This window comes from Dromaius novaehollandiae, chromosome 6 (assembly GCF_036370855.1).
Source record: "Dromaius novaehollandiae isolate bDroNov1 chromosome 6, bDroNov1.hap1, whole genome shotgun sequence".
Lineage (NCBI taxonomy): Eukaryota > Metazoa > Chordata > Aves > Casuariiformes > Dromaiidae > Dromaius > Dromaius novaehollandiae.
In genome coordinates, this window is record NC_088103.1 from 32326007 (window position 1) to 32340826 (window position 14820).

The window sequence follows — 14820 nt, forward strand, 5'->3', positions numbered from 1 at the left end:
TATCTAAAGGTGCTGGTTAGAGGCTCCTGCTCCCCTCTACCCTGGTTGAGGAAGTTATGGGGGCTTTCTCTTCCCCTGCCCCCAGGAGGTTGTGTCCCTCTACCAAGGAAAAGAGCCAGTCTCCTTTAAAAAAAAAAAAACAAAAAACCCCCAACCCTTTATTGGATGTTCTTATGTTCTTAAAAAGGCTCCCTGGCAAGTACCTGGGGGGGAAGTATACCGTCCTCTAATCCCAGCCCTACCCGCGCTGTTTCCAGAGAGTCAAGTTGGGCGACGTGCTGGCCTATACCTGTGTGGAGCAAGGGCAGCACCTTCAGCTCATGGGGGAGCACCAGTTTGTGCCCCCCCCCTTCCCCCGGGGCTGCCTGCAGCCACCGAGGAGCCACGAGAGCAGGCGTTCAGGCAGAGATACTGTCCACAGTTCCCGGTGGCTTTGGCTCCAGCTGGCAGCATGTGCCAGCACCTGCCTTCAGCCAGGTGCTGGGGCCAAACAGGATGACAGTGACGATCTTGCGCTTCCCTGCCTGCAGGGCAAGGACGACTGCAGCACCCAGGTCCCCCACCTCAGATGGCCAGGAGCGGTGCATGCTGCTCTGTCACGCAGGGAGGGAGGTCCCAGCTCAGGCCTGTTCCATGGGGCAGGTGAGGAGAGGGCAGCAGGACCCGGGTGAGCCAGTGTCTGTGAGGAGAGAAATGAACCCTGCAGCAAAAAGCTCAAGTCTTGGTGCTTCACAGCTCTGCAGGAGCTGGGCAGGACCCTCAAGATCAGTGAGGGGGGTGAGCCGCAGTCCCCGAGCTGCCAAGAAAGCTGAGCTCCTCCACTGGCAGCCTGCAGGAGTGGGTGAGAGGGGTGCCAGCTAGGCCAGAGGTCCTACCTGGGCAGGGCTAAGGAGCCACAGGGCAGCTGAGTGCTGTGCCCCCACTAGGCCCAAGGTCCTTCGCAGGGCCAGATGGAGTAGCGCATAGCAGGAGATACTGTCCTGCAGAGAACTGGGGTGGCCTGGCACCGCCACATGCCACTGCCCTTCCCAGAGAGGGGCTTCCCCAGGGCTTTACCTTGGCACGTCCACTCCCAAGAACACCTTCCAGTTATTCCAGCTGCCGTAACTGTAGGGGTTCCTGAACACCTGCAGGCCAGAGAGACGCGCATCGAGCCTGGCTCTGCCCCAGCCAGCCCACCCGCGCTGGCTGCTGCGCTCACCTTGCCTTTCTTCTGCAGCCTCTGCCTCTCCTTTTTGTTGATGTGCCTCTCAATGCTGGTTTCCCCACGGGTGATGAGGGCAGCGTGCCACAGCGTGAGGGCACCCAGGGCCAATGCAACTGAGCTGGGGACAGCAAGGCACAGCAGGTCACACGTAGGCCTGCCCTGGTGTGGCAGATGTGGGGGGGCTGAGCCTGCCTCCTCCTGTAAGGGCCCAGCCTGCACCCACCACAGCGTAGGTGCTCTGACTGGTCTAATCCTGTGTGACAGGGAGCTGAAGCCTCTCCTGCTCCACCACGGCCCCAGAGCCGGCAGGGCAGGGAGGTGTCTGTGCTAGACAAAGTCAGCCCAGCCCAGGGGAAGGCAGAGTGGAACTGACATCCCAGGGCAGTGCCAGGCTGCAGCAGGCTGCACGCCTAGCTCTGGGTCCCATGCTGCCCTTGCTCCTAGCCCCTGTGTGCCATTACCTGCACAGGACCCAGAGGTAGACTATGCTCTTGTGGAAAGCCCGCTGGCGGAAGGAGAAGGTGGGTGGTGGGGTCTGGTAGTAGGTCTGCAAAAAAAAGGACAGGAGTGGATTACACAAACTGCTCTGTAGCCCAAGGGCCAGGTCAGGGGACTGCTGTACCCGTGACTAACGCGGGGATCAGAGAGCCAGAAAGGGCTGGGACCAGAACCAACACAACAGCCGGGGTGATGGCGAGGCAGCCTAGGACAGCCATGAGACAGACAGACACCACCTGACAGCCAGCAGATGAGTGAGAAGCAGCAGGTTGGAGGTAAGGGGACAGGGAGCAGCCACGGGGCTGGCCAGGACACTGCACCACACAGCGGATGATGCTCAGGCCGAAATGTGTACACGCTGCTGCAGCTCCTTCCAGGAGGGCAGGGCCTGAGCAGCACAGGCCGAGCAGCTGCCTGGCCCCACGGCCACTGCTGACACCAGCCAAAGCTGCTGGAAACTTGTACACAGGGAAGCAGCCCCCGAGCTGCTGGAGGCAGTGCCCATAACCGAGCTGCCCAGCCAGCCCCAGCAATCTTGACCCATGGGATGAGCATGGGCGCTGGTTTGTTCCTGCCAAGGGCTACACCCTGAGAGCAGGATCCAGAGCAGGGACCCAGCCTGCAGGGAGCTGCAGGGCAGCTCTGCTCCGTGCTGCCTGGAGCAGCTGGGGAGCAGGGATGTCCCACCTGGTTGGCAGCCACCTGCAGTCTCTCCTTCTCAAGCAGTTTCATTCTCTAGGGGGATGGAAAACACAGGGCACCAGTTACATGTCTCGGAGAAGGCCCTTCCCACTCACTCCCCTGCAGCCTGCAGGACCAGGGCAGCTGGGGGCCCCACGGGAGGTGGGAGAGGGGAAACAAAGTCACTAAGAGGCTAGGGCTGGTCCTGCCTCGTTCTGCAAGCTCAGCCTGGGGAGCCCAGGCAGCCTCTGCGCGCGCTAGCACTTCCTCTCCCAGAGCAGGCCGCGGTGCAAGGGCCGGGGCGGCTCCAGGCCTGCCCTGCTCACCTCGATGGCTGCGTAGGCATCCCGGAACATGTCCCAGCCGCTGATGCTGCAGTAGATGCAGCCCATGGTCATGAACAGGCAGAAGGAGAAGAAGTAGCGATGGTTGAAGTGCCCCACGCAGTTGTTCAGCCAGGCTGCCTCTGGGGTAAAGGTGTGTAACTGTGACAGGCCACGGGTGTGAGCCCACCCCGCAGGGACAAGGGTAGCCCTCCCTGGCCTGTCAGCCCAGCCTGGCTCCTAGCACCCTTCCCAGGGCCAGGCGACTCGGGAGAGGAGCAGGGCAGGGAGGAGAGGAGGGAGCAGGGCCGGTTCCCCCCAGGAGAGTGCAGTGGGTTAGTATTGCAGAAGGATACGGCAGTGGTGGTCCATCTTCAGCACGCACCTGGGAGGGAGGAGAGCAGCACAAGTGTCAGTGTCGATGCAAGCACCCACTGTTGGGCAGGGGACAGGCAGGTGGCCCTCGCAGGGCTGGAGACAAGAGGGGAAGGGGCCCAGCTTCCACAGCATTGCATGAGGGGGGAAGAGAAGCATCTCGGAGGAGGCCCCGAGTGGCGCGGGCACAACAGCCTGGCGTGGGCACTACCTGGTGCAGGTGGCAGTGGGGCAGGGTGAGGGACCCTACCTGTTGCAGATGCTGCAGTGGTGGGTGCGAGCTGGCTTGGGAGCAATGCATTTCCTGCAGATAGAGACACCGGTGAGGTCGTCCTTGGCCTGCGTACAAGTCAGAAGAGGGTCAGTGTCCCGAAGCCCCGCACTGTCCCCTGCTTCCAGCACTTCTCTGTCCCCATGCTCCTCACCTCCCTTGTGACTCTGAGCCAGCCCCAAACAGGGCTGGGGACAACCCATTACCTGCTCCCCAACCCCTCCATGACCCATCCCCCCCCAGTGCAACCCACACTCAGCCACCCCATTCTGAAGGAGGCCTCCCGCAAAGACACCCCCAGGGTGGTCTGGTTGGTCCCAGCAGTTGTCCACAGCACAAACTGGGGAGCAGCCCAGAGCTTCGCCCACAGCTGGGGCCAGTCCTGCTCCTGGGAGAGGCTGGGCTGCCAACTGGTGCCCAGACCTGGTCTCACCTGTGGTGGGTACCCAGGTGAGGTGGTGATAGCCATATAGTAGTGGAAGACAATCATGAGGAGATTCCAGTGTCCGTAGGCGAGGTGCCAGCAGATCCAGGCAGGTGTGTAGGTCTGCAGGATGAGGGGCAGCAGGCAGATGTACACAATGGCCACTATGGAGCTTGTCAGCCCAATCACCAGTGCCACAAACACCTACAGGAAGGGGAACTGGGTCACGGGAGCACGCGGCACCTGCCCCATTCCGCCGCGGCAGGATATGGGCATGGGAAAACGAGCTGAACCACACACTGAAGCCCCCGCTCCCTCCAGCTGAGCACAGCACACATCAGGTCCAGCACAGGCAGCCGGTTCAGGCCCTGCAGCGGTGAGATGCAGTTGCCCCAGGAGCACATCTGCCTACCCCCCAAGCCGGGGGCACCCCTCCCCATCGAGGGTACTCACCACACCGAACCAACGGGTGACGTGGTCCACCAGCCAGTAGACAGGCTCGAAGAGGGAGTCGAGCACCACGTCGCTGTTGGTGAAGGAGTTGTAGAGCAGGGAGCGGAGGCAGAGGCGCCCGTAGTGCCACAGCTGCTCCACTTGCCGCACCAGCTTAAACCGCCGCCGCCGGCCCAGCCGCAGGCATTTGAGGAGCAGGCGCATCACCGCCGCAAACATCCGCTGCCGGCTCCTCATCCCTGCCGCGCCGCACCTGCAAGGAGAGATGCTCAGTATGGGCAGGCTGCCCCACTGCCCAGGCACCCCGCCGCCCCTCAGCGAGGGCTGGGGGCTCCTCAGAGAGGCTTTGCCCTCCTTGAAGCGCCGATGCCGCTCACGCAGCCCCAAGCGACACCCCAGCTCTCTGCACCGACCCTGCTTGACACCCGCACGCACAGCAGGGTCTGGACCTCTCCTTCGTCCCGCACAGGGACGCGGAGGAGTGGGGGGAGCTGCACCCACACTCCTGGAGGCCGTGGGGCTGCAGCAGGGGACACAGGTCCCTCAGCCCTCCAAGACTGGGCGCAGACGTTCTCCGGTCCCGTCTCGTCTTTCCCAGAGGAGAGGGGGCCGGGACAGCAAGACGGAGAGACTGACTCAGAGGAAACCAGAGAAGGCGCCAGCGTCCAGGATGCTGGGCCAGTTCCAGGGCAGGTGCTCACCAAAGATGCTCAGAGAGCAGGGACAATCCCAGGCCCGGCCCCTCCTGCCCAATTCGGGACTGGGGGAGTCCTCAGAAGACAAGTGCAGAGGACCCGTGCCAGGATTGCCCCACCACCCCCACAGGGCAGGGCCTGGACGCTGCTTCCCTTTGCCTCGACCTCCAGACCAGGTCTCAGGAGCTGCTCCCCACCTCACAGCCCCACTCCAGGAGACCCAAAACTTCCCCCCTTCCCTGGTTTCACCTCAGACAACCCCACGCAACAGTGAAGGAGGGGCAGGACTGACCCTGGGAAGCTGCAGGCAGAGGTGATGCTGTGCAGGAAAAGGGACCCTCATGGCCAAGCGCTCACCTGCCTGCCGAGCCCCTCATCCCACCTGCGAGCCGCTCTGGAAGCGAGGAGGAACCCGAGCTGGCCCAGCAGCGAGACAAACGATCTGCTGGGTCGGGGCCCCGAGGGCTCCGTGCAGGCACGGCCCATCAATATTAACCAGGAGCGAGGCAGCCCCGGGGTCCTGCCGAGGCGCACTGCGAGCCTGGCCCAGGCGCTCGCCCCAGCACGGTGCCAGGTGGCAGTGCCACATGCTGCCACAGAGCCTGCCCCCCACACGACTCACGACAGCTGCCAAGTCACCCCAGCCCCCCAAACTGCCCCACATCTCTCTCAGCTGCTGCTTGCAGCTCCCCACCAGCACCAGGCACAGAGCTGCCCCTCGGCAGGCAGGACTCAGGGCACACAAGGCAACCGAGCCAGGTCTAAAGCAGCACATGCCTGGCTCCAGCCTGCTGCTCCCACCATCCTCCAAACACCTCCGCTCCCTTATACTGGGAACACCCAGCTGCATCCCCACTGCGGCTAAAGCAGTGTCACGACAGGACCCGTGGTTCAGCAGAGCCGCTGGGCCCAGCGTTGCCCCATGCCTGAGCTGATCAAAAAAAGAAAGGATCAAATGCTGTGGCCAGGGGCAGGTTGTGGGGCCAGCCCTCCCCGCCAAACACACGGCCTACATACCCGCCAAGCCGGCTCCCCCCGGACTGCCAGGCTCCCATTTCGGCGACCACCTTGCCTTCGGCGGGTGGTGCCACCGAGCTGGGGCTCACGCGGGAGGCAGCCAGCCCGAGCTGCCTGGGGACGGGGGCAGGAGCCCTGCCTCTGCCCCACGGCTGCCCCCTGCAGCCAGTGGCGCAGCCAGCCCCGGCAAGGCCCCGGCCGAGCTGTGCATCACCCCAGGCCCGCTCTGGCACCAGGGCTCCAGCCCTCGCCATGCCAGGCCCCGAGTGGCCGAGCAGGGCAGCAGCCACCAGCCTGGCCAAGCCAGACACCACAGGCATCAAACAGCAAGAGGGGAGCGCTCTAGGGCTGGCCCCACCGCGGGTGCACAGCCAGGCTCATGAAGCCGGTGGGGCTACAGCCTTGCAGCACCCTCCGCCGGCTCCAGCGCCCCGTCCCAGCAGCACCCAGTCCCACAGCCTCCGGCTCCAAGTTGCCCTTCGCTGGCACCCAGCAATGTGACACAGGGGCTGCCCAAGCCAGCAGCACCCAGCCCTCGGCCCCACGCTCGTGGCCGCAAAACACCCAGGCTCCCCACAGCACCCAGTGCCACCCTTCCAGGCCCATGGCATCCCCCCCATTCATTCCCAGCCCCATAGCGCACAGCCCCTCCAGGCCCATGGCATCCCCCCATTCACTCCCAGCCCCTCCAGGCCCATGGCATCCCCCCCCCCCTTCACTCCCAGCCCCACAGCACCCAGCCTTTCCAGGCCCATAGCATCTCCATCACTCCCAGCCCCTCCAGGCCCATATCATCCCTCCATTCACTCCCAGCCCCGTAGCACACAGCTTTTCCAGGCCCATGGCATCCCCCACTGACTCTCAGCCCCACAGCACCCCCATATCCCCACCACCCAGCCCCTCCAGGCCCATAGCATCCCCCCATTCACTGCCAGCCCCACAGCACACCCAGCCCCTCCAGGCCCATAGCATCCCCCCATTCATTCCCAGCCCCACAGCATCCCCCCACTCACTCCCAGCCCCACAGCACCCAGCCCTCCCAAGTGCCATGGCCCCCCCTCAGTGATGCCCAGCCCACAACACCCCCACGCCCCGTGCCGGCAGCCCCCGACCTGCGGCCCCGCCGCCCGCCGCCTCCATGCCCGGCGGCCCGCCGCCCTCGGCCCCGCGGGCAGCTCCCGCCGCCCCGCACACTGCGCCTGCGCGTCGGCCGCGCGGGGCCTGCCGGGAAGCGCCGGTCGGCTGGGTCGGACTACAACTCCCAGCAGGCAGCGCGCCGGCGCTCGGGGCCGGGCCGAGCCGAGCCAATAGTGGCGCCGTTTACGGCCTGGCCTTGCTGCAGGGGACCAATAGGGTGAGGGCTTTGTGCGGGCGCACTTCGGGTAGCAAGCATGGCGCCTCCGGCTCGGTACTGCGTCCCTGGTGAGTGCAGGGCTCGTCCTGCCGCGGGGCCCAGGCGGCCCGGAGAGGGGCCGGCCGGGAAGGGGGTGGTAGGGGGGTGCCCCGGGGGCGGGACGGGGCAGGCCCGGGAGGAGGGTAGCCGGGGGCGGGTCTGGGGGTACGAGGGGGGCCCGGCCTGGAGAGGGGTCGCGCCCCAGGGGGGGCTCTGGGACGCCCCCAGGCGGGGAGGGGGGGTCCCTGGGAGCGGCACCAGCGCGGGCCGTGCTGCGGCAGCGTCCGCCTTCGCACGGGACCGGGGCCGGCCTCAGTCGCCGCGTGTGTCCCTCAGGCGAGCGGCTGTGCAGCACCGGGGAGGCCAGCGCCGGCAGCGGGACTTACACGCGGCACGGCTTCATCTTCGCGTCGCTGGCTGGCTGCCTGGAGAAGAGGAGCGAGGAGAGCGGGGTGAGCGTGGCTGCAGCACGCACCGTCCTTCCCCACAGCAGGCTCTGACTGCGCCCCACCAGTGCCCGCTGTGAGCATGGGCCAGCTCGGCCACGTGTGCGAGCTGTGCATCACACCCTGCGCTAACCCTCACGTCTGCTTCCATGCAGCTGCCCGTTGTGTCCGTGGTGAGGGATGCCGAGTCCCAGCTCCTGCCTGATGTGGGGGCCGTCGTGACGTGCAAGGTGGGGCACCGGGGTGTGCGCAGGACTGCGCTCTGTGGAGGAGGGCGCTTCGGGGGCAGGAGAGAGATGCTAGCCGTGCAGTGACACACTTGGTGAACCTTGCTGCCCTGCGGCTTGTGGAGGCTCACCTTCTCCAGGTGCACAGGTGCTGTTTTCCTCCTGGCCTGCTGTTGGGTATCCCCGCTGCTCCGTGACTCCCTTGGGTGCGCAGAGCCTGGGACATTAGCTCCTCGTGTACAGCCACGGGCAGCAGGAGCCCTGCCGTGTCCCTGCCCTGGTGCATGGGTGTCTGGGGGAGGTGCACTGTGGTTGGACCATGCTTAGGTTGGCGCTGATTCCTGGCTCTCCCTCTCGGCAGGTCTGCAGCATTAACTCCCGTTTTGCCAAGGTGCACATCCTGTACATCGGCTCCACGCCGCTGAAGTCCACCTTCCGGGGGACCATACGGTAGGGAGAGGGCTGTGTTCCCGGCAAGGCTGGGTGCCCAAATGCCCAGGCCTCCACGTGAGCAGGAGGGCTTTCTGCGCCGCCTTGCCTGGGCTCTGGTTCCCGCCAGCTGGGCGAAGCCCTGGGCAGGAGCTGTGCCCTGAGTGCCCGCAGGATGCCCAGCAAGCCCTGGTGGTTCATGGAGGCTGGGGAAACTCCTGCTGCTGGGTGGGGAGCCCTGTCTGCTCCCTCTGGTGCTCACATCCCTCCGTCTCCTCTTCTAGGAGAGAAGATATTCGAGCCACAGAGAAGGACAAGGTCAGTGAGGCGCTGCCAGTTTCTGGGCTGCCACCGCAGCCCTGGTGTGCACCTGCGCTCCTCCACTCCTTTCCGTTGGCGGGGCAGTGCTCGGCCTGCCCCGGCCGTGGGACAGCTGCCGTGCCTGCCCTGCCGTACCCCGCTGACAGGCTCTACCGCCTGCTGCGCGTTTGTGTCTCCTCTCTCCCACACAGGTAGAAGTCTACAAGAGCTTCCGCCCTGGCGACATAGTGCTGGCCAAAGTCGTATCCTTCCCCTCACGCTGGGAGGGCCTGCGTGGGCGGAGGGCTTGCACTCGAGTCCCCTCCGGGAGGCCTTTCCCTTAACCTGTTTGTAACCAGATCTCCCTGGGGGATGCACAGTCCAACTACCTGCTGAGCACGGCAGAGAACGAGCTGGGTGTGGTGGTGGCTCGCAGTGAGGCAGGTAGGAGCAGGCAGCAGGGCCCAGGCTCAGTCAGCTCTGCCTCGCCCTCCTGTGAGGAGCAGCTGATGCAGCTCCCAGAGAAGCGCTCCACTGCCTTCCCTGTGCTGCTGAATCTCCTGGGCCACTGGGAGGAGGGATGTGGGCTGTTGGAAACGAATGCAAGCAAAGGTCTGAGCCGGCCACTAGCAGAGAGGGGTGGGTGGTCACACTGGCAGTGCCAAGACACTGACTGATCGCGTCTCCTAGGGGCGCAGATGGTGCCCATCAGCTGGTGCGAGATGCAGTGCCCGCGGACACACACCAAGGACTTCCGCAAGGTGGCCCGCGTGCAGCCTGAGTTCCTGCAGACCTAGCGGCCCCGCCGGGGCGCAGCTGGGTGCTGGCTGGCAGCAGCTGGCTCCTGCCCCGCAGACCTGCACTGACCCTTGCTAGCAACCACCCTGCAGGGGCAGAGGCTGCTGTCGGGGGGGGCCGTGTGGCCCAAGCAGCCACTGGATTTGACCCTCCTACATACAGCTCCACACATGCCAGAGGCTGGAGCAGCCAGCCCAGCCCTTGCTCCCAGGATGGATTTTATATTTGTGCTGCGCATAATAAATATTTTCCAGGAGCTTTCTGCTCTGCTCAGTCACTGCCTGGAGGAATTGCTCCAGCTGCCCCAGCCAGCTGCTCTGAGCCTTGTAGAGCAGCCGTGGAGTTGGGCGACAGCCCACAGCAGTGCAGGTGCAAGGGAGCATCTGTTCCCAGCCCACTGCTGGGGCAGGGGAGGGCCAAGCAGCTTTGTTGCAATGAAGATGAATGGGGAGCTCTGGCTTTGAGGCTGCGTGGTGCTGGCTGCAGGCACTGGAGAGCCTACACCCTCCCCTGCAGGGTTTGCCTCCTCCTGGGGCTCTCCACAGCAGTAGCAAGGGCAGAGGGTATCTTAGCTTCCCCCCTCCTGCACAGAGCAAGGCAGGTGCTAACCAGAACAGGGTACATACAGCTGCTGCTGTACTTGACTCCCTGCTCACCCCTGCTTCCTCAGGCCCCCTGCATCCTGCATGGCTCTGGGGCCAAGGACCAGGGGAGTGCTACCCTCCTGAGCCAGTAAAACACCAAGCACCTGCTAAGCAGCAGGGAATCGCCCTCTCCCCCAGCACAGGCAGCACTTTGCTGCCCAGATCCCAGGGGCACCTTACTGCTCCTGCAAGTCCACCAGCAGCTGCTGCTACAAACGAGACAAGTAGCTGAGGGAAGCACTGGGCCAGGCAGGGAGCTCCACATGGGCCAGGAGCACATGGCAAGCTGCAACAAGAAAGCACAGACACCTCGTTATTGCATATCACTCCTTTATTGAACTGGAACAAGACAGCTGCTATTGTTGAACAGTTACACTGACCCAGTGCAAACCCAGGCTCACTACACCAGCAGAGGGTGGAGGCCACAGTGACAGTGCCAAGTACACGCATGTGGGATGGGGCACAATGGCATCTGCTTCACCAACATGAGGCAGCAGGACTAGGATTGGCTTTGGCTGTGGTGAAGTTTGCGGCAGGTCCAGACCTCCAGACAACATGCTTCCTCCCTCGCCCTTGTCCAAAGGCAGTAAGTTAAAGCATTGGCTGGTAGAGCTAGGTCCAAAGTCACAAGTACCACTGTTGGGTGCTGTACCACACAGAGGAGCACAGCAGGTCATGCACCAAAATACAACCCTTTAGCATATAGACAGCCTGGTCCCTGTGCTGGCACACCCATGATGGGAGAGGACACCCATCTTGGTCACTGGTTGTGCTGCACTCACACCACTGCTCCTGTCATGCTCCTGGAATGACTAAGTCAAGCAACAGAACTACAGTAATCGAGTGACAAGAGCTGCCAGGAAAGCAAAGCACAGGAGGAGCCAGGCATGAGGGGGAATGCTTGGGCCCCCCCTGCAGACAGGGGCCTGAGGGCTGGGATCTGGCAATGCAGAGGTGTGTGCAGTTACTGCCTGGCAGAGGTCAGGGCTCCCTCCCACACCAGAGCTCCTTGCACACAGTCCCCAGACCATGGGCTCCCAGGCTGTCTGCAGAGGGAGCCTGGTCCAGAGGGAATGGCCTAGTCCCGGGGAGCTGCTCCCCGCTCCAGCTCTGCAGCTCCGAGTTCCTACGGCTGTGGGGTGTGTGCACAGATGGGTCGGGGAGGGAAGGGGACTCATCTACTACTCGCTAGCCTGCGCGTCTACCCTCACTTCTTGGCCTTGCCCTGTGCAGCGACAGCCTCCATGGCTTTGCGCACCGTCTCCTCATCCCCGAGGAACTGCATGGGCTTGATGGGTTTCAGGTTCTTGTCCAGCTCGTAGACAATAGGGATCCCAGTGGGCAGGTTCAGCTCCATGATGGCTTCTTCCGACAAGCCTACGAAGAGAGGCACGGTCACCCACAGGGAACCCTCCCCAGACCACGCTCAGCCACAGCCCACACGAGGGAGGGCTCCCTGCTCGCACCACCCTGGGGCAGGGCTGGAGCAGCAGGGAGCCCTGCGCAGGGCTGACGTACCTTCCAGGTGCTTGACAATCCCACGCAAGCTGTTGCCATGGGCAGCAATAAGGACTCGCTTGCCCTCCTTGATCTGTGGGACTATTTCTTCATTCCAGAAGGGCAGGGCCCGGGCAATGGTGTCCTTCAGGCTCTCGCATGTTGGCAGCTGGTCCTCTGTCAGGTCAGCATAGCGACGGTCCTGCAGGAAGAGCCACTATCACACAGCAGCCCAAATCCCTGGCCGCTGCTGCGCATCTCTCAGCCAGGGCTTCAGAGGCAGTACCAGCTGGTAGAGCAGCTGGGGAAGGTGATATCAGGGCCTTCATTTACCAGCACTCTTCCCAAGGAGCTATGTAAAAGCAAAACTGGGCTTGCAGCTACATGCTGTCAGTGTAACTAGATGGCAAAAGGCTACTGCAGGCTAGGAAATGCCTTTGAGGTAAACCTCAAGGCTGCACTCAGCAAGGTCTGGGCTATCGTCCCTGCCTAGATAAGACAGCGCTTCACACAGCCTAGTCTCTTTATCCACAACAAGCATCCGAGCATTGGTTATGAGACTAATGATTAACATGAATCCCCTTGAATCAGTCTGTGCAACACCCAGGGGTTCAATCTCCTCAGGGACAGTGCAGGGTGAACCAAGCTCAACACCAGACATCACCACACATTACAATCACAGATGCCACCACAGAGGTGGAGGAACAAAGGGCAGCGCCAAGAATGCCCCACAAAGGCGGCCAGATCCAGCACTAGCAGCTCCCTCCCTGAGAAAAAGAGGACCAACCGCAGGGCTCTAAGTCTTTTCCAGGTTGCTTTTAGCCCAGAGGCTCCTATGCCATGGAAAGGAGACAGCAGCCTGGAAAAACATGCCTTACCTTGCTGATGGTGCTGTAGAAGGGGTGATCTGGCTGCATAGGAGGTGGGGGAATGTCATACGAGCGCCTCCAGATCTTCACCTGGGCCTCTCCATGCTTAGCAGCTGTCTCAGCCTTGTTAAGGCCAGTGAGCCCTCCGTAGTGCCTCTCGTTGAGGCGCCAGGTCCGGACCACAGGCAGCCACATCTGGTCAATGGCATCCAGAACGATCCAGAGGGTGCGGATCGCCCGTTTCTGCACAGAGGTGAAGCAGATGTCGAATTCATAGCCAGCATCTGAAAAAGATCAGAGCCACAGACATGAGAGTGCAGCACCACAGAGCAAAGGCAGGAAAAAAGAGCATCTCTCATGCAGGCACCAGGCCAACACTTTTGCCCTTGCTGCTTTCAAAGCTGAACTGTTGTTTCAGTCATCCAACTCGCTACTCCATGCGCAGCCGGTGCCCCTTTCATTCAACTGCAGCGAGTAAGCTCTGGAAACCTCCTGGCCCTTTCTCTCCACAACCTAGAAGCATCCATAATCAGGGGAAAAAGCTGAAGTGCGTTTGCTACATTTGATGTAAGAGTGCGTGACTCACACCATCACCCCAGGAAGGTGTGCATCAGGGCAGGATGAGGCTCACGCCTGCCAGTGCAGCCCCACGCCACGTGCGCCCTGCCACGCAGATGCGCCGTGCCTGCTGGTCGCACGGTAGCGGCTTGCTGGAGTGGAAGGACATGGCGCTTACGTAACTGCAGAGCTGACGGTCCGGGCGGCCTGGGCCTTCCGCCCCAGTGCCTAGCAGGGCCCAGGGCGCACGGGGGGTGCTGCGGGCACCGAGGGCAGCGGCAGGCACGAGCTAGCGCTCGCCACCCCCGCGGGGATTTACCAGCACCTCCCGCAGCGCAGGAGCCAGTGTCGCCCAGAGAGGGGCTCAGCACCCAGGGGCGGCACCCCGGGCTCCCATCCTGCCGCTCCTCCCCCCCATGCACCCAGCACCGCCCGGGCCCGCTCCGGCAAGGCCCCAGCCTCGCGGCCGCCGGCTGCCCCCCTCCCCCGGCGCCCGTACCTCGGAGGGCCTCGCCGCCGCGCTGCGCCTCTTCCTGGCCGGCGGGGCTGAGGTCGGCGTCGTACCAGCCGCTGAAGCGGTTCTCCAGGTTCCAGGCGCTCTCGCCGTGGCGGACGAGAACAAGGCGGTAGGCGGCCATGGCGGGGCGGTTGGAACCGTTGGGACCGTTAAGACCGTTAGGCTCAGGACGCTCCACACGCGCTCCTCCCGCTCCCGCCGCCGCGCGCGACTGGAGACCCCACGCCGCGCCGCGCCCCGCCCCTTCCCCGCCGCGGCCCGCGCATGCGCGCCGGCGCCCCGCCGTGGCAGCCAACGGGCGCAGCGCTGCGCAGTGCCCCTCCCCCCCCCCCGCCGGGTGGGGGCGCGCCTGCGCGCGGCGGCGGCCGCCGAAGGCGCACGTAGCACATGGCGAGCCCGCGAAGGGCGGCGCGACCTTCGGCGGCCATGACGTCGCCGCCGCGACGTCGCCGCCGCCGTAATGCCGGGCAGCGCGGCGCAGAAGCTACCGTAGTGCGCAGAGTAGCGGCGCCCACACAGTGATGCTGCCCGTCTGCCCTTGCTGCCGAGCCCAGGCTGCGGGCAAATGCCCCGGGACAGGGCGAGGGAGGAGGGGCGGCAGGCCCAGGCGCTGTGGACCTCGTGGCGATGACTCAGGGCTTGCATGAGCCATGCTGCTCTCTAATGCAGTTGCAAGATGGGGAGAAGAGTGGTGGGGGCAGCGATCTGGTGGCAGGGAAGCAGGGATGCCTGCCTGCACCCCAGTCCTTCACAGCTCCCCACGGGGCAGGGCTGGCAGCAAGTCTGCGCAGGAAGGGGGAGCTTCCCGCCTCCGGGCCTCGCAGCCTGACTCACCCTCACCAGGTGGCCAGGCAGGGTGGCAGGAGCAGCTCTGCGCAGGCTGCTGCCCCAGCCTGCCTGCAGCTTCGGCAGTGGCCGGCTGCACCCCAGGCCTGCCCACGGGCTCAGCCCGTGTGAGGCTCTGCTTGGGAGGCAGGGGTTTGAAAGCTCCTTACAGATGTTGCACTGGTACCATCTTCTCTGCTGGTACTTGTGCAGCTCCTTGTGGAAAATCTTGTGCTGCACGTGGAATTTGCACAGGTCCTGGCAGCCAGGGCAGGGATGGAGAGGGCAAGAGCAGAGAAATGGGGAGAGCAAAAAGAACAGTAAACCCCCTGGTGGCAAGGCCCTCATATTCCAGCTTTGGGAAGGGAGTGGG

At 63.8% G+C, this 14820-nt stretch overlaps 3 protein-coding genes across 5 annotated transcripts; 1 reads left to right on the forward strand and 2 right to left on the reverse strand.

The window, feature by feature from the left end:
* Window positions 1-124: 124 nt before the first annotated feature.
* Window positions 125-6538, reverse strand: ZDHHC16 (zinc finger DHHC-type palmitoyltransferase 16). Of its 3 annotated transcripts, none has more exons than XM_026102891.2 (11): window positions 5945-6538; window positions 4233-4485; window positions 3789-3902; window positions 3335-3423; window positions 3066-3094; window positions 2713-2846; window positions 2393-2440; window positions 1669-1754; window positions 1202-1325; window positions 1057-1127; window positions 125-679 (listed from the first exon to the last, which is right to left on the reverse strand). In XM_026102891.2, exons 1-11 carry the CDS (start codon window positions 6262-6264, stop codon window positions 565-567), a joined length of 1383 nt encoding a protein of 460 aa, XP_025958676.1. In that variant the 5' UTR covers window positions 6265-6538; the 3' UTR covers window positions 125-564. The 3 variants fall into 3 exon arrangements, with proteins under 3 accessions (XP_025958676.1, XP_025958674.1, XP_025958675.1); XM_026102889.2 differs by having other exon boundaries at window positions 3789-3983; window positions 5945-6533; XM_026102890.2 differs by lacking the exon at window positions 2393-2440 and having other exon boundaries at window positions 3789-3983; window positions 5945-6524.
* A 760-nt stretch (window positions 6539-7298) lies between these two features.
* EXOSC1 (exosome component 1) lies at window positions 7299-9793 on the forward strand. Its single transcript, XM_026102893.2, has 8 exons — window positions 7299-7366; window positions 7674-7789; window positions 7939-8013; window positions 8372-8460; window positions 8724-8757; window positions 8952-9002; window positions 9099-9183; window positions 9430-9793. The coding sequence occupies exons 1-8, from the start codon at window positions 7336-7338 to the stop codon at window positions 9534-9536; spliced, it is 588 nt and encodes a 195-aa protein (XP_025958678.1). The 5' UTR covers window positions 7299-7335; the 3' UTR covers window positions 9537-9793.
* A 701-nt stretch (window positions 9794-10494) lies between these two features.
* PGAM1 (phosphoglycerate mutase 1) lies at window positions 10495-13907 on the reverse strand. The gene is made up of 4 exons (XM_026102912.2): window positions 13605-13907; window positions 12557-12831; window positions 11700-11880; window positions 10495-11558 (listed from the first exon to the last, which is right to left on the reverse strand). The coding sequence occupies exons 1-4, from the start codon at window positions 13741-13743 to the stop codon at window positions 11389-11391; spliced, it is 765 nt and encodes a 254-aa protein (XP_025958697.1). The 5' UTR covers window positions 13744-13907; the 3' UTR covers window positions 10495-11388.
* Window positions 13908-14820: the final 913 nt, after the last annotated feature.

What these genes read in the sequence shown, in the direction of transcription:
- ZDHHC16 (XM_026102889.2), bottom strand. Translation starts at nt 6,264, where the DNA reads ATGCCTGTGGTGTCTGGCTTGGCCAGGCTGGTGGCTGCTGCCCTGCTC. An exon ending in TGCAGGTGGCTGCCAACCAG is followed by an intron (nt 1,755 to 2,392) that starts GTGGGACATCCC and finishes TTTTTTTTGCAG; the next exon opens with ACCTACTACCAGACCCCACC. An exon ending in TACCTCTGGGTCCTGTGCAG is followed by an intron (nt 1,326 to 1,668) that starts GTAATGGCACAC and finishes TGCTGTCCCCAG; the next exon opens with CTCAGTTGCATTGGCCCTGG.
- EXOSC1 (XM_026102893.2), top strand. Translation starts at nt 7,336, where the DNA reads ATGGCGCCTCCGGCTCGGTACTGCGTCCCTG. An exon ending in GGGCCGTCGTGACGTGCAAG is followed by an intron (nt 8,014 to 8,371) that starts GTGGGGCACCGG and finishes CCCTCTCGGCAG; the next exon opens with GTCTGCAGCATTAACTCCCG. An exon ending in GAGCCACAGAGAAGGACAAG is followed by an intron (nt 8,758 to 8,951) that starts GTCAGTGAGGCG and finishes TCTCCCACACAG; the next exon opens with GTAGAAGTCTACAAGAGCTT.
- PGAM1 (XM_026102912.2), bottom strand. Translation starts at nt 13,743, where the DNA reads ATGGCCGCCTACCGCCTTGTTCTCGTCCGCCACGGCGAGAGCGCCTGG. An exon ending in CGGCGGCGAGGCCCTCCGAG is followed by an intron (nt 12,832 to 13,604) that starts GTACGGGCGCCG and finishes GATCTTTTTCAG; the next exon opens with ATGCTGGCTATGAATTCGAC. An exon ending in GATTGTCAAGCACCTGGAAG is followed by an intron (nt 11,559 to 11,699) that starts GTACGTCAGCCC and finishes CTCTCTTCGTAG; the next exon opens with GCTTGTCGGAAGAAGCCATC.